Source organism: Accipiter gentilis, chromosome 9 (assembly GCF_929443795.1).
Source record: "Accipiter gentilis chromosome 9, bAccGen1.1, whole genome shotgun sequence".
Lineage (NCBI taxonomy): Eukaryota > Metazoa > Chordata > Aves > Accipitriformes > Accipitridae > Astur > Astur gentilis.
This window is the reverse complement of record NC_064888.1, coordinates 6,650,742-6,676,018: the sequence shown is the minus strand read 5'-3', so window position 1 is coordinate 6,676,018 and position 25,277 is coordinate 6,650,742. Positions and strand designations below refer to the sequence as shown.

Here is a 25,277-nt window from a genome sequence, read left to right as displayed (position 1 = left end):
GGGCTGCAGTTCTTCATGAACTGCTCCAGCATGGGTCCCTCCCATGGCGTGCAGTCCTTCAGGAGCACACTGCTCCGGCATGGGTCCCCCACGGGGTCACAAGTCCTGCCAGAAAACCTGCTCCGTGGGCTCCTCTCTCCACAGATCCGCAGGTCCTGCCAGGAGCCTGCTGCAGCACGGACTTCCCACGGGGTCACAGCCTCCTCCGGGAACCCACCTGCTCTGGTGTGGGGTCCTCCCTGGGCTGCAGGTGGAGATCTGCTCCACTGTGGACCTCCCTGGGCTGCAGGGGACAGCCTGCCTCACCAGGGTCTTCCCCACGGGCTGCAGGGGAATCTCTGCTCCGGTGCCTGGAGCATCTCCTCCTCCTCCTTCTCACTGACCTGGGGGTCTGCTGGGTTGTTTCTCTTACATGTTCTCACTCCTCTCTCCGGCTACCATTTCTGCCCCAGCAACTTTTTTCCTTCTTAAAAATGTTATCCCAGAGGCGTTACCACTATCGCCGATTGGCTCGGCCTTGGCTGGTGGCAGGTCCGTCTTAGAAGTGGCTGGTATGGGCTCTGTTGGACACAGAGGAAGCTTCCAGCAGCTTCTCACAGAAGCCACCCCTGTAACACACACCCCACACACCCCCCCAAAAAAAACCTTGCCACACAAAGCCAATACAGCCACCCAAAAGACATCTAATGGAACAAAGCCAAAACACCTGCACTAATTTATTTATTAAAACATTGCCAGAACAGAAAGTACCACCAGGGTAGATTCTGAATTGCTGGGGTGGTTAGAGAGGGTACAGGCTACTGAGGAAGCCTGTTTCAAGAGAACCAAGTGGTTCACAAGGCAGAGTATCAATGAATACAGTAAAACCTCAAGCCCACGGATTTTATAGACTGAAATTCCCAGCAAAGCTCTTGGGAGTTTGTGACATGCAGGGAAAGTGGTAGTGTGCTCTCTGCTTTATTTAAACTGGAGATGCAAGACCTGAAATTCTAACAGACTATGGCATTGGCCAAGGTTAAAGCACCTCACATTTAAATCGGCTGGAAAAATATATTTCTGTTTTCAGATGCACTTTTTTCTCAGAAATGCCCCAGTTGCTCATTAAGGAAACAGTGCTTTCAGAGACCTTATACTTACCTCCACGTTTTGTACTTCCACCGCTCATTCAGTGGGGAACACTCACAGAAAAACCCATGAAAGAGTCTCTCTAAACATCTCGATTTACAGAACAAGGTTCCTAATAAAGAGCTACATAGAACCATACATTTAAATTGAGTAACTAAGCAACGCAATTTAAGGGGAAAATGTCCTGTCTTGTTTCCTGTGTGACTGAATTCAGAACTACAGCTGTGCAATTTAGGATAAGCTTGGCATAACCTTTACATTAGCAGGCTCGTACTACAATTGCTCTGTATTGAAAATAGCATAAGAAGGGCTTTCACAGACTATTTTCAGCTCTTCCTGACAGACATCTCTAATTGTACAAACTGGGAAGGAACAACAGCAAACTTGAGTTCGATTCAAACACATTTGTGATGCTTCTTAAACCTACACTGAATTTCTGTGCTTTGATTCAGAGTGGCTCAGTTAAGCACTACTCTAAAATTCATAGCTCAGAAATTAAAAGACTCAAGTGAAAGATGATCTAAATGTTAAAATCTGACTGGAGCTGAATTTGGGTTTGGTTTTGTTTTTAACTGGACAAAAAGTGAGGCTGATGGATAATCAAGTACAAAAAGGACATAAACCAAATAGAGTATTATTGTAAGCTCTTGTTCCCACAGCCTCAGAAAATGTGCTTTTATACAGAATATGCAACCTGAGCAGCCAATTTATTTTGTAGCTTTATTTTTCCATTCTTCCAACTCTTTTTTTCACAGATATAATATCTATAAAGCGTTTGGTATGTGAAAATTACCCTGCAAGTGCTGTGGATTGCTATTTTACTTTTACAGCTTTAGAAAAATGCAGTACCATCCATCTTTTGGGCAATATTCTTTTAGATTGAAATAACTTTCCATTTTACAAGCAGTTTTGGAGTTGACAGTGTCTTTAAAAATCATACTTATGCCTGAAAACACCGTAAAACACATAAAAATATGATACTATGCCAAGTAGCACCTAAAATTGCTATTACCAAATGTAATTTTTAAGACCATTAAAATGCAATGGATGACTCCTGAAGATATTACAGCTATTCTCAAGTGCTTAAACCTCAAAAGTTGACTAAACCTGCTTTTAACCATTACTATGCACCGAGCATTAAAATGTCAGGCTGTTTTCAATATTTTTGAAATTGCATTTTCCATGTTACCTCTGTGATGCATGAGACAAGTTTCATACAGGAGAATGAAAAAACATTTAATATTTGGAACTAAACTGAATCCAGGTACTATAAGCAAATTTTAAAGTCACAGCTATTTTAACTGCTGTATAAAAGCAGACATTTAACTACTAGTACAAGCAGCTCGGAAAGAGCAGTTGGAGATACTTGTAGCCTTTCATATTGTTGGAACTTCTGTACGTGCAAATAAAAAGGGATTAGCATTTATTAACTGAAACACAGGAGAGGAGACAGCTAAACGGCCTATAGATGAGCTAATAATATTTAGCCTTCCCCTGTTCCTAAAGGGTAAATTGGTGACTTTTAGACTTTAGGCTCAACATTAATGTTCATTGCCACTGAAATCACAGTTAATGATCATACTGCTCGCCTTCCCCTGAGTAGTTTCTCCCGTTTCAGCCCAGGATTCTTTTTGTACAGAACAGGTAGAGAAAACAGAAGTTTGTCTCCCAGAGAACTGATTGAGATTAGTTGAGACGAAAGAAGCATTAAAAGGAAGTTTAAGATTAAATTTAGGGAAAAAAAAAAACCAAACAACCCACCCTACATGAGATTTTGCTATATACACAAGAATATTTTCATTTTTAAAGCAGATGTAAAATTTTAGAATATTACATTACCATGTGTGAGTGCCATTGAACCATATTCTTGAGACTATTGTTTTGGTGGCTTTCTTTAAAAAGCAGTGCTTTATAAAGTAGACTAGAAAAAAAAGTTATATTGACATGAAACCTCAAACTCCCTTTAGCTTTTTAAGATTATAACAGAACACCCCATCCTAAACATCAGCAACATTCACATGTTATTAAGCAAAAAAACAAGAGTCAAGTTGTCAGAGGCCTTCAGTAGCAAAACAAGAAGCAGCTGTTTTGCTCCTCCGAAGTCACCTCTCCCACACTGAGCACTAGGTGCTGTAAATATTTAAATAGTTCAAGAAAATTCCACTTGGTACCAGATGTGCCAAATCTACAGCAGGTAACCCACACCCACCTCCACCAAAAACAGGCTGTGCTAATTAACCTGCCAGTTCTAGGATTGTTTATGTTTCAGGTAATTAACTAGCAATTCTGTGAACATTTACATATTGTGCCTATAAATATCTTTCTCATGACATCTCTAATGAAGTCAATGTTGATCAACAACTTCCTGTAATTTAATCAAGACATCAAGCAGCAGCGACAGAAGGTGAGAAAGTTGCTTTGCTGCTCGGGAAAGCAATACCCCGCTGCGCCCTTCACGGAAATAAGCAAGACAACTCTTTACCTTAAAAGACACCCTACTCTTTCAGCATCTCAAGTACTCAACTCAAAAGCTGCTAAAATTAGCCAGTCAAAATAGACTTCCACAACTACATCTTAATTACAACAGCACAGTACAAACTTTCTCCATGGCAAATGCAACGCTGCTCTGGGAGGACAAGCTGCCACATCCTATGCTCATAGGATTCCACTGGATTATCCAACACGCACGCCAAAGTATCCCCTACTCCATCCCTGCAAAAACAGCCATCTGCGTGACTGAGGACTGACCTGGAGGTTTTTACATTTAAAATACAGATGCTAATAATACGTCTTAACTAAATCATGATTAATTACCATTGAACACAGTCTTGAAGACGGACACTGTGCTTTGGTTTTGAAAGCAGAAAGGTTTAGACATTTCAAGTAAAAGACATTGTAGCCAACATTAGTGACCAAAAAAAACCCCAAAAGGCCATAAAAAGGGCCAAAATCCATTTTTTAAGCATATTTCCAAGCAGACGTGTGGTAGTAGAATCCAGGAAATAGCACATAATGAACTTACTCCTTACAATCAAGTTCCTGTGGCTTCATAAGGTTAACTTATTTTGCACAGGGGATGTTGACACATATTGACAGATGTAAAAATTAATTAGCCAAGGATCTAGAAAATGCTGCCCCACAGCCTAGATGAAAACGTACAGAGCTGTGAGCAGAAAGCAGGCTTCAAAGTCGCAGACAGAAGGTCCTTTCCCCAAAAGAAAGTTAAGGTATCTAAGATACTGTGCAGCTCCTACATGCCACCTGAATCACATCCTTTTGCACGTTCCTCATCCATGAAAAATGCAAAGTAATAAGACTTCACACAAAGTGTCATCCTTTGAAGTATCTGTTTAATAAATTATGGTCCAATGGATTTAATAATTGAAGTCTGGAACTGCTTTCTGCCCATCATAGATCTACACTGTGTCTAAACAGTCTGAACCTGAGTTAATTATAAAAGCCATAAGAACTTTAATGTTGAATAGCTACAAAGAGTTATTTGTTTTTCTTCTGGTTAGATGCACACTTTTCATACCTATTTCATTGAGCAAAAAATGATACAATCTTAATTTTATAATTAAAATTCTTCCCGTCTACAGCGATAATCGTACCTGTTCTTATACAAGTTGTACTTCGGCTTCCTGGTCGCAGGGTTTATTATTCACATTTTCAGGTAAATTCACAAAACGTCTCCCAGTTCTAAACACAATTTGTCTCAAAAACGTGGAGGGGGGGGCTTTGCACAAAACTTATGTGCATTCTTCAAAACGTATTTTAGAAAAAACCTTTTGGTGAAAAGCAAGAAGGTATACCTTAAGCCTCTTTTTTGAAGCAACCATTTAATAAGCAAACTACAACCAGAGATGAAAACACATCTATGGCATCATCTGTTACTCCTGCCAGGATTTGCTCATACTCACGTTTGGAAAGCTTGGGCCCTATTAACTCAAAAATGGTCTGGTAAATGCAAAATATTTACAGCCTTTGTTTGTCTTTGAACCAATTTAAGCTTTATTTTAATAAATAGGATTTTAGGTATCTCCTCGGTAAAGCAACTATGCAAGGCAAAAAGTATAGGATGAGACAAAGGACTATTTGACTCGGCACCCTTCAGCAGATGGTGGTCACTAGCACCCATCTGGATAGGGGGCCCAAAAGATGCCAACAACCCCTAAAACACGTTGTTAAAGCCAAGCAAAATGTCTGATGCTGGTGCTGGGCTCTCCAAGCTGTATACACTAGAAGACTTCTTCCAGAAACTTACACACTTTAGGGTGATTTTTTGGTGGTTTTTTTAATAGCACCAGCAAAAATGAAGTCCAAGCACAGTACATCTGCTGTCTGAAACCTTTATCATCAAACAACAGATAAACTGCAAGAAGAGAGTCGATACATTTCGGCTACATTGAAAAAGACATTTCATATCCCTTGCAGTATGACTCCAAACCCTCAAAATATTAACTTCTCAATTTTTACCTACTTAGAAAACCGTTTCAAAAATAAAAACCTTATAGGACATACCGATTACCATCAAAATCTCTACCACTAATCTCTTGCAGAGTTAGAGACATAGAAAAAATATCTTTTCCTGAAACAGACACAGTGATGGTACTTTTGTGCTTCCCAAGAAGCCAAATAACAAAGAAATATCATAAAAACCGTTAACAAGTCTACTGCTCCCAGTGCTAATAATGAAAATAGGTAAATTAACATAAAATGCAAGTTCAGCTTCTTATTGCAAAGGCTATCATCTTTTTTTTTTTTTAAAAAGGGTATTTGATGGCAGAAATTAAGATTGATCTTCCGCCCATCAATGATCCTTCTTTCCCCTCCAAATACATATGTACACACAAACACGTCTCAAAACTGCATTTGACTAGAAAGGACAAGTATTAGCAAATGTACTTAAGTCAGTCCAATCCAAGTGCATATTCAGGGAAGTTTTACATCAGCAAGGATGGGCTGCAAAGAGAATATGGTTTTTTTCTTAAATTACAAAAATATAGCAATAATTTGGACCCACAGGCTACACAGAGGCCATCAGCAGGACAGAAGTGATGCCTCCAAGCTGGACTCGGTTTCATCTCTATAGCTGGAAATACAAGGGTATAGGGGAACTTTCAAATTCTTCCTAAAAGGTTTCTACCTATGAGATAGCATTGAAAATAACCCTGCAGATGAGACAGCAATCGCCCAGGTATTTCTGTAGGTTTAAAATGCATTCTTAGCATTCAGCAGTGCCAAAACCTATTCCCCTCTTAATCCCATTCAACCCTATTTTTTGATTTTATCTAGCACATAGGCACTGATAAAGTAGTACACCTGACACAAAAAGTATTCAGCTTCTACTCTGTATTCAGGCTAACTGTAATAGAGAGGTTGATTAATTTTCTATTAGCCAGAGCCAGATGCACAACTGAAAATAAATCCCAAGCCATTGATTACACTGGAAGAACAAGAAGATAAGGCATTTTCTTTTCATACCTCTAATACTTAATTGTCCAAAGGTTCTACCTACAAGGACTATAAGAAAACAGCTGAGCACAGCTATAGGACTTTTTAATTATTATTTTCTATGTATGATTGTTTATGTTCTTTATGTATAAAGTGAATTTTTATAAATTTTTTTTAAAGATTCTGCTTCATTACAGGTTTATTTCTGTATAATGAAGAAAACAGTCATTTATCTGAAGCCATTCACTCAGTTTCACTTTCTGTGTCAGTATGTTCATAACTATTTTAATTATCAGACAAAAACAAGTTCACTGATTACATGGAACTGTGTGAAGACCACGCTTGTAAATATCTGGCTTCATCTGCAGTTTGTGTACTGAGCAATTCAAATACATTTAAAAATACAGTAGTCTCCATCACGTTTCTTTGAGCACGCAAAATGTTATTAGCCAAGCAGAGACTCTCAGCACCTGTTAATCACTACCTCCTTAGCAGAATAAAAAGACTAAGGCTTGAAGACAAAACAAACCAAAACTGCTAAGCCCCTGGAGCTGTAAAACCACTAGCCCGTGCTGCTATACCCATTGGTGTTATTAACTAAACAGATAAAATCGTAGATATGAGGAGCAATTGACTTGAGTAGCATCCCAGAGGCGAGCTTCTGTGTCTTCCTGATTAGCTTCATTCAATTATGTCTTCTTAATTGCTCATGTGCTAAAGCTCATTAAATGAAAAATAATATTGCTTTCCTGCAGGTTGTGCACTTGAGATTTGAAAAATGGACACCACTGGTGTACCTTCGAGATACTGCCAGAGATTTCAAAGAGCAGTTACAGCCTATCGAAAGCAAAGTAGACTGCTATTTTTTGTGGCCATAGGATCCTTAATCTCATTGTGAGCTCAGTGACAAAGTATTTCTCATTTCTTCTAAACTACTAGTACATTTTCATTTTAAAATCATTCAAATTCTGCCGCCGCGCACCACCCCCCCAGATAACCAAAATTTGAGTTAACCTTAACACAGCAGCTCATAATTTAACAGCACCAGAAAACAAAAAAACAATCTTCAGGCTAGTCTTCAGCTTTATAGTGTTAAACTGTAAACTAATGCAGCCCAGAAAGATGAAATACCATAACTACACAGAGCTACACTTTACAGCTTCTTCAGTTCTCTTTGGTGAATTGAAGTTTCTCCTTCAATATCTGTTCACTCAGATATTACTCCAGAGCATTTCTGAACAAAAACTCTCTAATGTTCCCAAACCACACTGCACACGTAAAAAACCCCATGATTTTTGCCGAAAGTACTATGTTATTACACAGACCAGCAAAGAAGAGGCAAGGGTTTTGGTGGTTTGGTTTGGTTTTGGTGGTGGTTGGTTTTTTTTCCCCATAGAAAACAAAAGTTAATGCTCCTAACCCTATTTCTATCGAATGAAAGCATCTTCTTCACGTACTGTAACATTAAGCTTAGCAGGACTTGCAGATGCCCCATTTAATTGAACTGGAATAGATTTCCTATTAAGACAAAGATACTTTGTGAGCATCTTGTAAGAAACATATCCTATAGAATGTGACATTTTAGTGAGGAAGAAACTGTAAACAAAATCTCTATCAACAAAGACCATAAAATAACATATTTGATTGATGTCTGCTACTGAAATAAATATAAGGGTATGAAAATCTGCTACAGTTGCATATGTTATAAAATATCAGATGTATGGCACGTTTGAGTAGAAATGATATACAATTGCATTCCACCTCCCCCCCAGAAAAAAACCAACCCAAAACCAACTAGTAATGGGTCAACAGAACAGATGCTCACAAAATGTACCTACACGCATGAAAAACTTCAAACTTCCTCCTCTCATTTACAAAACAGTACTTAACAAATGAGATGGCATTTACAATATTAAAAAAAACCCACAACATTATTTTTTTCCTCTTATGCAACTCCTGTACTGTAGCCAAGCAGGAAAAAGGGTTCAAAGAACAATTAAAATGCTTCTCAGAAGGAAAACATCACAAATATCTCTTTAGAGCCTCTTATCAGAAAATTCCCTATCTGTATCAATAAATCTTCTGTTTTATATTTGGCATGAAATACTTTATAAAAAACAATAATGAAGAACAGTGCCCAGGTTTTTTTCAATCAATTTTGCAATAAAAAGCAATAGAGGAAAACTTGGAAGAAAAAAAAAAAAAAAGCACTGAAGAAAGGGAAAGAGCTGAAGTTTGACTTGTGTAACTGAAACTTTGCATACTAAACAAAATGGTCTATACCACTGCCTCAAAAAGCCATTTAGTACTTCTTACTATAATTTCAAAGCCCAACTTCAGAGAAAATCACGACACAAGCTTGAAGATACGGTTTTTCATCTATACATCTAAAGACCTCGAGATAAGATACCATGGAATTACAGGTAATAGTAGTGACACAAATCTTGTTCCAAAAATCTAAAGTAGTCAACCTAATGAACATCAGCTACTGAACTGCTCCCGCATCTTCTGAGAAGCGGGACTCATTTCATTTTAGAGGGGATTAATTTCTCGGCACTGACTACTGACCACACGGGGGCATGAACCACGCTCACGTCCCACAACTGCTGATGCTGCGTGAGCCTGTTCACAGAACAGACCAACATTGCAAAAGCGAGATTTATTTGGAGCTCCCCAATTTACAGTCGGGCGTCTTATTGTTCATCAGTATTATTACTAAATAAACAGAGAAATTTTTTACGGAAATTTTTGGAAGGTGTCATTTACTACAACTTCGTCTAATTATACCCATTATCACAGAATCACATTAAGTTTCATAATTAGTCATGTGGCAGAATCCCAACCATTTTATGGAAAACAAAGTCTGGTGAGTCAAGAAATACTTGCAAAGATGAGTAAATGCTAATGTTTCTATGTAAGAAGATGGGAGAGAATAATATAATCACCATAAACTCATAACAATAACATACGTCAACTGCTCTATCATCCAGTATCATTATCAACTATACTATGTGGAAGAAAAATAGTCCACTGTTTTCCTTTGATGGTTTTTTTCTGAAATCTTTCAAAACTTACTATGTTTTTGTGCTGTTATCTATTTGCAACCAAAAAAAAAGCCCAGCTATTTCTCGAGAAACATGATCAGCCTGCATCAGCCAACTAGTCACAAAGAAAGCAACACAACTAGCATCCCCAGCAACATCAATGCATCATCAGGCAACAACAGATGCCTCATTTTAAGCTTGGACCATCTGGAGACTGGGATTAAACTTTTAATGAGGGAGGCTCCTACCTGCTTACAACCGTGTGTTCCTCTTTAAGACCCAACAAATAAGTCTGCCTGAACAACTCCGTTTAGAAATAAGCCATGAAATGAGTCTCATGCAAGACTTGCACAGCAGGTCAAATAATTAACTCCTGTCCCATTATATATCCTTAAAGTCAGGGAACCACTTGACAGTAACAGAATTATATGTAGCTGCTCAAACTAATGATGTTCCAAAACAAGATGATACTACTAACAGAAAACCTTTCTTGTTAGTATAATTGAGTAAATACAAACAGCTCATTCTAGCAAATAAAGAGGAAGAATAATTATTTTGGTGATAACTTGTTTTTCTCAACAGATAGTACCACAGAGCAGGATTTGACCTATTTTAAGGGACAAATAAGTCAAGTATTTAATGTTGCAGCAATATTGCAGGCAAAATAATCAGTAGCTTAAAAATCAGTCACTAAAACTATGATACTATGGTACAGGATCAATTAAAGAAAACAGTTTAAGTAAACTATTTACTGCTCTGCAGGAATATGTTTTAAAATGCTTAACAGTTTGCTATACCTTAAATAGAAACCCCTTTTAGATGTTCCTAAAAAAAAAAAGCTGTAATGTTTATCACTACTGAATTAAAAAAAACCTGAAGTGGCATTATAGGCAAACACACTCAAAATCATACCACAACATCCGTCCTTCTGTGAAAGTCAGTTTTCTAGCATAATTCAGACTAGATCTGTTCAGCCTTCAATTGCAGAGAAATCCCATTTATCTATAAACCCAATTTGAGAGCACAATTTCTCTCCCTTGCTTCCTTTTTCATCTCCTCAGCTCTTCACTTTGCAGTCAGGCTTAACTAGGTGCATGATGATAATTTGACATTATTTAAATATTTGATTTCTGCTTATTGTAGCCTACATGTATAAGCTATTCATCTCCACACCAACTTAAGGCTTGCCATGCCTCAATACGCTGTCTAATAAATACTCCAGTAAAGGACAGACTTTTTCTTACTATTTTTTAAACCTAGCTCAATAAGACCCTTAGACTTTTTTTTTTTTTTTAAAAAAATCAATCTATAGCTTTCTTCTGTTTACCCAAACGTTTTCCTTTCACCATCAAAAAAAAAAATTCTTATCTTTCAACAGAGACTCCCTAGAAGAGATGAGAGAGAAGGTATTTGCCTGGGAGGAAACCCAATGATCACATCTGTGCTTAAGGACAAAAGTCTTCACGACAAAAATCTTTCCAAGTATATTCTATTTGCTCGATTAAGTTCACATTAAATATTAACCTCATAGTCTTCCCTGTTGCAAAAGCCAAAGGCATTTATTCACCCAACATTATAGGCCAACAGAGTTGCAAAATGCAGTTACTTCAAAAACTAGAGCAATAGCTGTGGAAAAGACAGGTGGGGTGGGTGTTTGGTTTGGGGGGGTTTTAGTGATTGGTTTTGGTTTTAGGTTCAAAACCCCAGACATTTCCTCACCACAGGCATTCCATACAAATCCCTAGCAATTGCCTGAGTTTACATGAGCTTTAGTCAAGAAACACACCGTCTACATTTAATGAAAGACAACAGCTGAACAGTAATGATCCCCTAATCTGAAAATGATTACTGTAAAATGAATGCATTAAAATGATCTGTGAGAGCTCATCCTTTACAATTATTGCCCAGACACATGAGACTGCTCCCACTATACATACTACAGCAGAGATACTGTTGTCTGGGGCACGAACTCAGACCCTGCAGAAGTTCAGACCTGGAAGTGCTGAAAAACCTGGACCCCTAATTAAAGCCTTCCGAAGTAGGAGTCCCTACTTACCAAGTAACCAACAAAGTAATATCCTCTGAAAAAAGATTCCACACTTCATTTTTTTAAGAACAATTTAGTTACAGTACTACTGATCTTTTTCTATACCAATTACTTAATATTTCGTATTTATTGCTATTGTAGTTGGAAGTTTCCTTGTAATAACCTACTGTTCAATCACGTCTTTGCCACACAATAAAACAGAAAACTTATGCTCGTTATTGATGCAGTTAAGAATGCCACTCCTGATATATAAATTAACTGAAGCAAAACTGGGCATTTAAAATGATTCAAAACCAGATCTGTAATTTGTAACGCACAGAACCTGTGCCCTAAAGGACACAGCTATGAGTCAGTTCTTGTTATGTGAAAATCAAATCATATAAGATCAAGTTTTGATGAAGTTGAAGTTCCTGTGCCTTGTTTTAAACAGATACTTCTCATTAAAAATGGATTACATTGAAGCATAGTAGCAACAGGGAGGTAGTTTCTATCACAGTTTATTTGTCAACATATGGCAGTCTGATATAAGCATTCAGAAAATAATTCTTACGGCTGGACTGAGACAAGGAAAATGAGAGTTTGGAAAGTAGTATGATGGGGAGGGACAGTGATGCATAGGAGTGGCAGGAATATGCAGCTTGCCAAGCTAGCAATAAAGTTCAGTGGCAGAAGAGGGAACCCCAAAGATAAGGGAGAGGTTGTTATAGTGCACAAAAATGGGTATTTACAGAAGACTGAGCACAAAAGAGGATGTGCACCAGCACTCCTAGCCAGCAGGAAGAAGGGAAAATCTGGAGAAAGAGGAAGGAACAAATGAGTGTTTCTCCCCACTCCCTGGCTTTAAAGAGGCTTTAAAAAGGTAAATTCATGGGTTCTGGAAACTTACATTTCTGCTCCGAAAATATCTCTGTGTTTCAACTCATACTTCATCCCATTCCTCACATATCCTGTGGCTGCAATGAAGTCTACAGTAGAGAACCCTGCAACTTTGGGGTTTCCCAATAGCGCCGACTCCTTTCCCCAGACCTATTGCTTCATATTAAGAAAACACTCTTAGAAAGAGTTAGTCTGAAAATGAGCTTTCATTGAAGAAAAAAATACTTCTGCTACAAACTCTGTTTTTCTAAGCCACAATTTAGGTACATAACCCAATTAATCACGGAGTAGAAAACTTACTGGAACCCACCTATGTTTGCAGGCTACCTGTAACCAACCTCAACTCCCGAGTAGCTCAAAGCTTGTTGACACAAATAGTCTGCTGCGGTCATACTTCTTACTGTAAAAAAAGATTACTAGCCTCCCACGTCACCATGACACACACAGGAATTCTCAGCTTCCAAACTACTGCTACACATACAATAAATATGTGAATGCAAACAACTCAAAAATGGTGGACCATGGTATGAGTAATAAGGCATTAAGGGACATAGGCAGATTTTAAATGCCATCATTTGTACCATATCTCTGCTATTTTTTTGAGTGTCAGACTAGTCTAGTTATTGCTCTTCAAAAACAATTTCAAAGTCTGATTTCCTCCAAAGTTATTTTGATAAATATCCAAGTTAAAATATTTACATCTGTTGTTATTAAGGACCTCCTAGTAAAGAAATATGGTCAATTAGTATGAGCTATCTTACTACTAGATCAAGTGGCCTACTGATCTGTAAATATGTTTATGCTTAAGAGAAAACTGGAATAAAATTAAACAAGCAGGCTCTGCTGATCCAGCTGGAAGTGCTGCAGCAATTCAGCACGTAATCAAGAGACAGACTTACCAGATTAGTACAGATGGAGTTTATCTTCTAGGGAACAATATCAGAACACATAGAACTATGCAAAAAAACCCACAAAACAAAGGATTGCTTGGAATAGTATTTTGAAGAATAAAATTGGCTTTGTCCCATCTACAGCAAGCAGCTTCTGTTTAGATTGAAATTGAGAATGTACATATATGCAGAAGGGGGGGACCTTGGCAGTTAATTCAAGCCCAGAGGGAAAGACATCAGTAGAGCTAAACCAAGCTCTACGTAGGAAAGGTTGCTGCCTTCAACATATTTATGCTACTTAAAAGAGGTGCAAAACGCACATGTGTATACACACTTTACATTAACACATGCACGTTCGCAATTAAATTCAGAATATTAATGACTGAATAGCCTCAATGCATAATAAACAGAGCAGTTACAGTATAATCCTCTGTACCCAGCAATACACACAAATCCTATCTCATCCCCCCCAAATTAAGGGAGAAATCTACCACGTCTGAGAAAGCACTGTCCTATTCACACTATGTCAGTGCACCATCTCTCTCGGCTGAAAGGAATTAATTTCAATGGAAGTGGTTAATTTGTTCTGTGAAATCTGGACACGAGATGGAGATCACAGATACAATATTCTTGAAAAACTGACTTCCTTGCTCTAATTTTTTGTCAAAACACTGACTAAATTGTCAAATAAAGTTACATAGATACATGTCTCCACTCAAGACTCTTTCAAACATTACTATTAAAAAACAAGAATGACCAGTACAGGGGTTAGCTCTGCTCAATGCACATGCCTTATGGCTATAAACCAACATATGAACAGACACAACTGTGGCTGATTTTTAGGGGCTCAGCCTAGTATCATTGGAGTTATAGTTTACTGTATGAAAGTCCCACAGTCCAAGCTACTCTTACAGAGGGGATACAAACTGTGCCAGTGCACTTTCACAAGGGTTTCTTCTTTCCCTGCACCAGGCCCTCCCTTCCCAGACATGAATCTCACCTTCAGTAAGGGCACCTGGACCTTGGAGGAAAAGCACCAGCTCAGTATTCACAGCTTTCCCACACCAAGGGATGGCTCAGGTCAGTCAAGTCCTAGGTGACCCAAAGAACATAAATGCTCACAACCATATAATCCCGGCAATCCAACACACAACACCTTGTGTGCCAAAGAATAAGGCTGAGCAGAAAGAACTTGGTAGGCCAGTGCCTAGAAGTTCATTCCTAGCTAGATCCCACAGTCACGTTCCAAGGATGTTGGAGTCTGGAAGGTGTTGCTTCTCAACAAGTGGCTTCCTGCCTCATCCATCCCAGCACCATCACAGGGAGCACACAGGCACTTCTACCAGGAGACTGAGGGCTGAAATTTACACATTAACCAAGATGAAGCTTGGTTCTGATGCCCATGTTTCATGAATTTTACTCACCCTTTGCCTAAGGGAAATTGATTTTCTGCAGAGTCAAAGCATTGCTACTGGCACTTCAAGACATCCCATCGGTTACACGTCGAAGAACTAAACCCTTCAGAAGAACTAATGGCTGAACTACAAAGACATCAAGAACAACAGCTCTTTTCCCTTTAGGATCACTGCAGAGCCAAGTGCCAGAACTCCCAACCAAAAGCAGCAAGTTTCCATAAAACAAACAAATTACTTCTGTTCTGAAGGACTGAGGCTTTCCCAGGCAGCCCTTAGGCAAGCACCTGTTTGCTATTTCTCTTCTTTCACTGGATATGTACAGTATAGGGCTCAGGGAACGATAAATGAGCTACACGTATTCAAATATGCATTTTCCTGAGTTAATTTCCTGCCCAACAGTAATATATCAAGATCTGAAACTATTTTATTTTTAAAGTAGCCTCTTAAAGTGATTTGTAAGGCCCTTTATTCAATTTTTGTAGCATTAGACTCTGTTAGACTGAATAAATGACAGTAACTGATACAGGGAGGCCCCATGCAGCAGAAAAACAGCTGAAGGAGCTTATGCCTGAACAATCCTTGGCAAGAGCGAATTGCACAGTTGTGTTTTTCACAGGAAAACCCTTATTTAAAAAGCAATCTCCCACTCAGGGTAAAGTTAAAGACCATTTAAATGGCTATTCCTTACATCCTGATTAAAACAAAAGTCTTCTTAGCCCTTATGAAGTGCAATACATATTTGGATAAGTAAACCTTCTGATTAGTCTCAATTTTATTTCATTACAGATGTCAGCACTAACTATTGATGGACTTCACCTAAGTGTTGAAGTTGGCAAGAGATGTGTTTCTTCCTGCCTGGCCTGCATACCTTGCAAAGTCTGAGTTTCATTTTAAGAATCCAGGGAGGATGCAGTCTTACATTATGCCTGGAAGCTGCTTTTGAGCCCTTCGAGACTTGGTATCGCCCTCCCCTGCTGCAGATCTAGCAGTTATGCAGCCATAGGGTGAGTCAGTTCAGCTTATTGAGCCAATGGAAAATAAACCCAGTGAGCTCTAGTTGCCCATGTAGTAGTTTCAGTTTGTTTTTGTTTTTTTTTTAATGTGCAAAAGGAGTCAGGAGTAAGAGTTTCTGTTCTTTCAATACAAAGGCCAAAAAACCTTCCTGTTGATGGAAACAAGGCCTGCCTTTAGTCTACTTTTAAACCAGCCATCCCGTACCCCCTTCTCTCAGTGGTAGTAGGAAATTATTCTCAAGCAGCTCCTTCAGCACAGCCAGGCAGACAGTCGGGCTCACCTGGCAATCTGCTACCTTGGGCAGCTTCCCACACAGCCAGCTTTGCAGCCAAAATAAAAAGAAAAAAAAAGGAGAAAAAAAAAAGAAAAAAGAAAAAAAAAAAGAAAAAAAAAGAAAAAAAAAAACACCCAAAAAAATAGGTGCTTAATGTTCAAACAACCCTAATGCATATACTGTGATGTGAGATATTTTCGATACCTAGCAATCACACTTTTCTGCCAGTTCCCACTTAAGTCAGTTATTTCCTCAACTTCTCCCTACTGTATATTCTATCCCAAGCAAGTCTACACTCCCCCACAAAAACAACCCATGTTGATTCAGCCCTTCGAGAGCCTTCATTATCTTAAGGACAAAAAGCAGTATCTACTAGGTTATATTTCAACCAAAATGAGTTTGGTTTTTCCCCCTCCATCTATACGCTAAATTAGACTGCACTGAAAACGCTAACCTGTATCGCTTCAAGCTTCCCAAGCAGGAAATCTTTGTCCTGCAGAGGCACTCCTGCTAGCAAGTCCTATACTCTGAGAAAAGATCCAACTAGTAGGTTAAACAAAACCCACTGAGCTGTCAATGACAGATACATATTCCACAGTGCAGAGGTTAGTGGCACATGTGTTCAACAGACCACAGCAGTGAAAAGTAAGAAAATGAGTCTGAAACTAGAATATTAGAAGATAACATCATACTGCTTTGATGACAAGTCCAAATTCACCCATACATTTGAAAAAAATAAGTTAAAAAGTTAAAAAAATCAAAATAAATCATTTCTACTTTACCATATATTACAACATAAATACTGGTTCCATACCAAATGCAGGTGGAATTCAAGCATTGACATCTTTGGATGTTATGTGATAGAGTGGTACAACAAGTCTCTGAGTCAGCTGAGGTACAGGGAGACAGGTAACAAGTGTCAAGTTGTGCTGGGGAACACCATACAGCCTTTGCAAGTCCAGCCTTTCCCCTCCTGCCCCTCAAGAACTCCCTAAAACACAACCCAAATTTGCACCAGCATTACAAGATAACATAAGGACCAAGATGGTTTCATCTCCGAGTGTATCAATTGAGCACTTTTGTCAGTATTCTTGTTTTACAGCTAAAAATCCTCAAGTGAAACATAAGGGACTTCTCAAACCTTTTATTCATTTGTGCATAAAAAAAAAGGCAAAACAAGTCAACTTCAGGTTAAAAGCAGCCCCAACAAATGACTATCTTCAAAAATCCTTCCAAGATGCCATTATATTAAACAGATTACCACAATTCACAATCCCATTAAACACTTCTGAAAATCCTAGTGACGGAATCATTTCAACTTTTGTTGGTAGACCATCAGGTTTGCTTTTGGTTTTCTTTTGATTTTAAACAGTGATCAGAATTATTTTGGTCTTTCTTTCATCTTTTAAGAGAAAAGAATAAATTACTAATACCACCAAGTTCGCAGTTATCATCCTTCATGATGGGTATCTACTTAGTCTAAATGCTGAAGACTATTAAATTTGTTAATTGTCAAATGATCGTTTTTGCTGGATCAGTTTGGTGTGGCATGAAAGTGCACACAGGCAGCTTTTAAATTCAGCAGCCTTCTCTACTGACCAAAAGTTTGCTGCTGAAGTGTTTCTTCTAGTCACATAGATTGGATTAAAGAAAAAAAAAAAAAAGGAAGGAAGGAATTGGATCCTGGGTTTCCACCTTTCTCCTCACTGCTGCTTTTAGCTTGAGAGTTTGCCTCTGAATTTAATAGAGTAGCACTGAAAATAAGAGATTGTAGCTGACCTAATTTCACATATTGCAAGGCTATAACTGACATTTCTACTTTTACTTAAGCTAAAATATTACTACAAAAAAAGAAAATAATCTTTGCAGTCTTTCTCCTGCCTGGAAAAAGAGACAACTACAGGCAGCAGAAGTCATAAAACCAGATTTATTTCTTAAAACAAACAAACAAAACCCCAACAACAAAAAAACAACAGAACAACAAAACAAACACCAACAAACCAACCACCACCACTCATTACACATTAACCCACAGTCTTACATTTATTCTGGCTTACCATAAGATTGAGCAAAAGAATAATAACAAAGAAATCATTGGGGAAAAAAACCTGAATGGGTTCATCAACAGTACATTGAGACTAATGTGATAACTCTAAAAAAATATAATTTTTTTTAATAATTTTGGCAGGTGTGTGTTTTTTAATACAAAGGGACTACAGTAGATACAAAGTATTTGCATTTCATCAATAGATTTTACATACTCCCCACAGGAAATGGTTAAGCTGGAAAGGCTGGATTAGCATGAAAATTTTAAGTACCGCCTTAAGAGAGATGGCTAAAATAAGACCACAAGCAGACTTAGTTCAGATGGTTACTTTGTCCTCAAAGGTGATAGAGTTCTCTACAAATGAGTAGTAACACACCTGAAATTTCAGCTCACTGAAATCTTGGTACAAGAAATGCAGGACACAAATTTATTAGCGGCAGAAATGGGGAAAAAACTTGAGCACAGATTTGACATTGCTGTGCATGTCACTTAGACACCACTGACAAAAACATTGCTGTGAAAAAAACCTGCCTAAAGGCCTAGCAGTTATAGATGACAATAGAAAAAGACAGAGCTGTATTACATTACAGCACAACCACCAGCCATCAACGCACAAAATACACTTTACTGAGTGAAGTAACTCCAACAGAGACAGCAAAGCACAGCTGGCATCGTGAAGAACTGCCAGGATGTCACCTGGACACAAAATACAAATGCCAGCAAGCATGTTCAAGAGAGCAATGTAGCCGAAAGAGGGACATAGCAGGACTACTGGGATCACAAGGGGAAGGAGAATCTACTTTGCAAGGGCAGCCTACGGAAACGCGTTGGTTTAGATTAGCAAGCAAAAACCAAAAAGGGGAATTACTGCTCTCCGAATGTTTCTTTGGCTGGACAGCAGAAACACCAGTGATGGAAATACATTACCTGAAGTGAAAGACTGCACAGGCATTATCAGCTAGCCATGAATAAATTGTCTCACTTCTAGGAGACAATGGCATTGAGCCAAACAAACAAATGAGAATCTGGGGAAGCTTTCTAAGAAGTATAGGAAAAAAGTCTATTTCCAAGGCAGTCCTTTCATGAAGTTTTTAAGGCTACTTTGTAACATCATTAATTGCTGTGGCTGGGGAAGATTTGATGACTCAGGAGGTCGAGCAAAAACATCTGAAATAGAGAAAGTACGAGCTAATGGAGCAAAATAGAGAGGCATGCAACTAACTAAATATGCACAGCTACAACCACGAATACAGATTATTTGCATGCTAGATGCAAAGAAAGAGGTTATAATTTCTGCCATAATTGATTTTTCCCATTTGAATTCATGATTGTTCTGCTGTTAAAATAACTACACTGTTTTTAAATCGCAATTGCTAAAAGAATGCATCTTTTATACGTTCTATGTTAGATTACAGATTTTACTATGGCAAAGTAGAACAACTCTGCCAGTCCCAGGCATGCCAAAGTACTTCTCTGCAATGATCTAAGTACAGAACATAGTTTTCTATTCGGCTGCAAGAGACATATTTCAAAGTAATTGTTTTTATAAACGTTGCCTCATTAGCTAGGTGGCATTTGTTGAGTAACCGGTACCCCACCCTGGCTTAAATTAATTTCCATGAATTTTTTTTCTCTATTATAGCATTACGGTATTTATATGAAGTACCTTGAAGATATTAGAAGTACTTTTCACTAAATTTACCCTTTCCTGAACATGGTGGGGAAAAAAATCAGTTCATTCTTGAGTTTGTATCAGGGCGTTGCATGTTCTTCAAGCAACTGCATTTCTCTTCCCCTAGCAAAGTACCAATATTCTTGGCTGTATGCATCAAATTTATATTCACTGAAAAGCAAAGCCCCCTCTAAACAGACTACATAAGAGAACATTATCATTAAGGATAAAACCAAGTTTGGGTTTTGTGCTAAAAAAATGGCATAAGCCAAGACAAAAAAAACCAAACCAAAACAAAACAAAAAAAACAAAAAACCACCCAACCCCAAACTAACCACACACCAACCAAAAAAACCCGCACACAAAAACAAAAAACACATTAGAAAAAAAAAAAAACAGAAGGAATATCACAATGTGGCCACACCAGCAGGGATACTTGTAAACTCATCTGAAACCGGCTTAGACAGAAAACACGAAATTTCAAGCATCTAAGTTAATGCACTGAAAGGAAGTCTGTAAAACCTCAATACTGGCTGAATACTGCCCCCAAAGTTGTGGATATTTGGAGCAGATATATTGCTAAGCCGTCCACGAGATTTAGACCTGATTAAAATATTTGTATTTTCAGGTCTTCTCCATTTCCTAGGGACATAGCGAAATTTTTATTAGCAAGTTTTCATAGCATTATTGCAAGCATTCAATATAAGCAGCAAATAAAAAGTCAAACTGGTGCAAGGCAATTTAAAAACCAAAAAGAAATCTAATTAGCTGCATTTCTGCTGCCATTGCTATCTGTCAGTGATGCAATTTTCACCTCCTCACAGTAACTGACAAAGTTGCACAAATTCTCTTGCACCACACGACCCCATCAGGCAACAAACAGTTATATGAACAACAGGTCACTAACTGCAGTTTACAGCCTTCTAAACTAGGAAAGTTGTTATACGTTTTCAGTCACACTATCATTAATGAATGACAGCTTTATATATAACTGTGGACAAGTATCTTTCCCTTCCTTTAAATCACCTGTAACAAAAAAATACAGTCTGCATACTTTTTGAGATAGGGACATTAATGAACATGGACATTTGTCATGCAAGAAGTAGAAAGGACAAAAATTGAAACCTGAGGCATCTGTTTTCCTATTCTGAAATACCAAACTGTCTACCACTATACTTTCTGGGGCATCTGTGCCATGTGTTTTGCACCCTTCAGCATCATTCAAGTGTAACTAGAAATTGGTATTCAACTGAAACTCATAACGTTACTTTGATCAAACATGTCTTTTTGGATTAATATTACAATGTTGCCTATCTGAGTGCAAACAAGATCATAGTAAAAAGTATTGCTTTGTATTTTCAGCCTACCATGAGCGCTCTCTTTTCATGACTCCAGAACAGGTATAGCCCAGCGCAGTCCTATCATCCTGCTTTCGTCCCCTCCCCTCAACTTATTCCCATTGCTCTCAAGCATCCACTTCACCCCATGCTCCTGACCATGCCAGGGGACATCCCACTGCCATGCAGCCTCTCCTCCCTCAAATCTAGCATTTTGGTGCTCAAAGACCACTTGACAACCACCACCAAGTCCAACGCTGCAAAGCATAATGGCCCCACTCCTCCACTACAACCAATGATTTAAAAGCAAGCTAATTGTATCCAAGCATAGATCAAGTATCTAAAATATGAGCAGCTCATTCACTTCACTTCAGTCTCAAGAATGACAGCTCTAATGACAGTATATAAAAGTGTATAAAATTAAATTAGTTTTCTTGTCTATTACAGACATCAAATATAATGTAGGGTCAGGCTGGGGACAGCAGGGAATAAAAGGACATTTGGAAAACAAGTAATAGAGCAAGAAAAATATACTTTCTACTTGGTAGCAGAAAACCTAAGAAAAATTCAAGTAGGATTGAAGACTTCTTTAAAAAAAAAAAAACAACAACAAAAAAAACCACTACTATACTTCATAACTGCCAAAACAGTTTTCTAAAAGATAATCCAGCTGCAAGAATAAGTCATAAATACGTACTGTTACAGCTTACCGACATGGAAGGCACAAGTGCCACTTACAATGAGCAATTTCATTACAGACATTCTGATATTGTACTCAGTTTTCACTTATCCCCTCGTTATTCTTAAGGGTACTTAAGAACAAGTCTGTCAAACTCAGCTCTTCAACTTTTTTAAATTATTCAAAAGAATAAATCATAATCAGTTATCTAGGTCTAATTTTTTATTACTATAGATAATTGGCAGAACACATTTCTGGTATATCTTAATTAAATACAAAAAAATGCTGTGAGGATGACCATGAGCTACTGCTGCCACATTCCAGGATTTCTGAAGTATTGTTTCTCTAGAAGACCCTCATTGTGGATCTTTTCTCAAGTTTTTGGTCAGGTATATACAGCCCATAAACAATTCTCTTTCAAACTCCTGTTCCAAGTGCTGTAACTGTCAATTTACAAAGAAAGCAAGATAAAGTATTAGTTCAATGAATAAGAGGAAACAAATTTTAATGCTAGAGTCCAATACTGAATAATCATAACTTAATTTTTTTATCTTGCCTGGTAAATCAACAGCTTTGTAAAATACAATCATCGCAGATGCTTAAAATCATGAAGCATACCCAGATCTTTCTTTATTGTAACCTCTCTGTCCTACTAAGTATCAAACTACTTTATCAAGTAATAATTGGGGGAGGGGAGATTAAAATGCAATCACAGAATCATCCCAGCCCTCCCACAGCTATGCCCCCCACAGCAGAAAACCTTACCTTCATCATTCTGGGCCAAACAACCTGCTAAGACAGTAGCAACTGCAATCCCTACAGCTAACCATTTCCAGAGACAAAACCGCTGTAACATTTTTTGTCAAACGTCACTCAAGGCAGATCTGCAAAAGAAAGATTTGATACACACATTAGTCAAGCAACCTACACAAAGGTGAGTGATTACAAACTATTTCACAGCGAACTATGGAACTACATATGGGATATATAGTCTATAACAGTGCAACATTGTTTCTGTTAAATCAAGCTAGGTTAATTCCATTAGCATCAATACATACATATGTACTCATTAACTCAATAATCATGTACACAAAGACCTCCAAGTAAAGAAAATGCAAGTTTCTTGCTTAAATCAGGTCTAATTTCCATAAAATAGAGTATTTATGTTATTCTTCCTGCTTTACCCTAATGTCTTAAAGCACTTTGGAGAAGCGACCATATCGGAGAAATTCCATTTATTGAGAGTAGCTTTCAACTGCAAAAGTCACAGCAGGGACCCAGTTTCAAAGACACTGCCCAGCAGAACCTCTCCCAGGAAAAACATGAGCAACCCCATAGATGGCCTTCTCTAATGAGACAGACTGTTGGTTCATGCCCAGCAAAGGAGGAAAAACAAACAAAAAACTCCCACACGTACAAAAAAAAACCCAACCCACAAAACAAGAAAAACACCAAAGAAGCCAAACACCAAAAACAGGAGAGTAAACTGGCAAGACAGACCTGGATAAACTCCAGAGCATATTTAGAGTGAGTAACATTAGAAAGTTATCTAAAGCTCTGGTTTATGGCTCCAGTAAAGAGAATTAGCACATTTCTGTAGCCCCGAACTGAATTATTTAAAAATATTCTTTCACATTTAAAAACATTGTGACAAATACAATGGACTTCCTAGCAACAGAAGCATGAAATGAAGAGAGACTTACAGCAGTATAAAAACAAGCTATTGTATAAAAAGGGTTTAAGTGCTGTCAATTTTCCCAAGCAAAGCACTTGACTCAGATTTCACTGCCACTTTCTGCTTATAACTTTCTATCATGGTTACAAAACCACTGTCTTTCATTCCCAGTCAAATAAACACACTATTACCCCCCACTTAACAGTCTCAGCATTAACACCATCCGATCCTCTGTCAGCAAGACATTATTGAAGATGTTCTATCATTTTCCTTCCACAAATGGAGCTTATAGAAAACACAAACGTATGGACAACATCTAATTCACACACAAAAAAAAAAATCTACTTAAGGCATTAAAAAATTCCTTTTAGATCACTCTCAAGAGTTATCTGAGCCACAAGGAAGCAGGGTTTCCACTAACAGAAATAGGCAACAATTTCATTAAGTACTGGACAAGCCAAGAATTTCTCTAAGATCTGAATTTATTCAAAACCATATAATCTTGCAAAACATTTGGGTTAATATGAAAGAAACACTGATACAATATAACCTGTTCCTCTTTAAAAAAAAAAGAGACCAAAACAAGTATGTGTCAAAGAGTTTTGGAGGAAAAAACGGGGTTTTTTTCAAGTGGATAAGGAAAGCAAGAAGATTAAAGATGAAGAGGCTTTTCCAATCTCCATCTTCATTCAGGTAGGACTCTTCCCAACCTGTTCAGCAGCAGTAGGTCACTGCAGGCAGCTAGTTGCAATAGGCAGCCAATTTCAGGAAGAACTTAAATATTATACATCAAACAAGGAGGCAGCTTATGTCTAATTGAGGCAGCAGTGCAGATGCCATGGGACTGTTCATTTTCAATTCAGCCAGCCAAACATAAGTCTTGACAAAACAGCTCAAGGTTACAGGAATTAATGAATTCAAGCCATGAAATAGTATCTATGAAACATACAAAAGCACCCACCTTCTCCTCCCTCCTCCTCCTCTTCCACTGGCACTTGTACAACAGTTTCTGCCCCTAACTCCAGCAGTGACAGCTCAAATGAGAATTTCAGACCCTTCCTAAAGGGCTTATTATTCCTATACATGTGAGGAGACCAGAACTGTTAGCAAAGATCCCACTACCCATAAAAAAAAAAAAAAGAAACCAAAAACAAACACCACCACTATTTAAAAGCTTGCTATACATGACTATGAAAAGCAAGCTTCAAGCTCATCAAGTATGTTACCAATAACTTGACAAGTATGTTACCCATAAAGAAAAAGAGCAGCTAACTTCTTTCTTGAGAAAAGAAAAAAAAATCCCTTCCTTGAGGAACCCACCAGTTTTTGCCAGTGTTGCTCAAAGTGGCTTCTTCCTCCCTTCTACTTACCAAAATGCTCATATGATTACTGTCACCTAAATTTCCACTTAGCCAATTCAAAAGTCATTCTGGATTTTGCAATGACATCTTCAAAGAACTGAAATTACTTCCACCATAATATAATCTAGTTGACTACTTTTAAATAAAGGCTGAGTGTCTCCACATTGCCCAAGCAGATTGAAATGAATCCAATGTCATCATTAGACTTTGTTAGACTTCTTGGGAACTTTTGAGGATATGAACTTCTCAATATTTCAGCATTTTTTCCTCCCACATTAGGAGGGGATCCTAAAAGAATTGGGCTCTGTCGCTTTTTCAGTTTAAGCAGACAGTGTATTACATTAGGTGGCATTTGCTGTCAAGTGCT

At 38.0% G+C, this 25,277-nt stretch overlaps 1 protein-coding gene across 11 annotated transcripts in view; it reads right to left on the bottom strand.

Annotated features, from left to right (window-relative positions):
• Positions 1–25,277, bottom strand: part of PCDH15 (protocadherin related 15) — an 858,619-nt gene that overhangs the window by 361,556 nt on the left and 471,786 nt on the right. For 10 of the 11 annotated variants that reach the window (XM_049810552.1, XM_049810540.1, XM_049810547.1 and 7 more), the window contains one exon: positions 22,640–22,758. In XM_049810552.1, the coding sequence (XP_049666509.1) occupies positions 22,640–22,730 (91 nt within the window). In that variant the 5' untranslated portion in view covers positions 22,731–22,758. Of the gene's footprint in view, positions 1–22,639; positions 22,759–25,277 lie in introns of those variants that run through there. The other variant, XM_049810551.1, reaches the window with a different exon arrangement.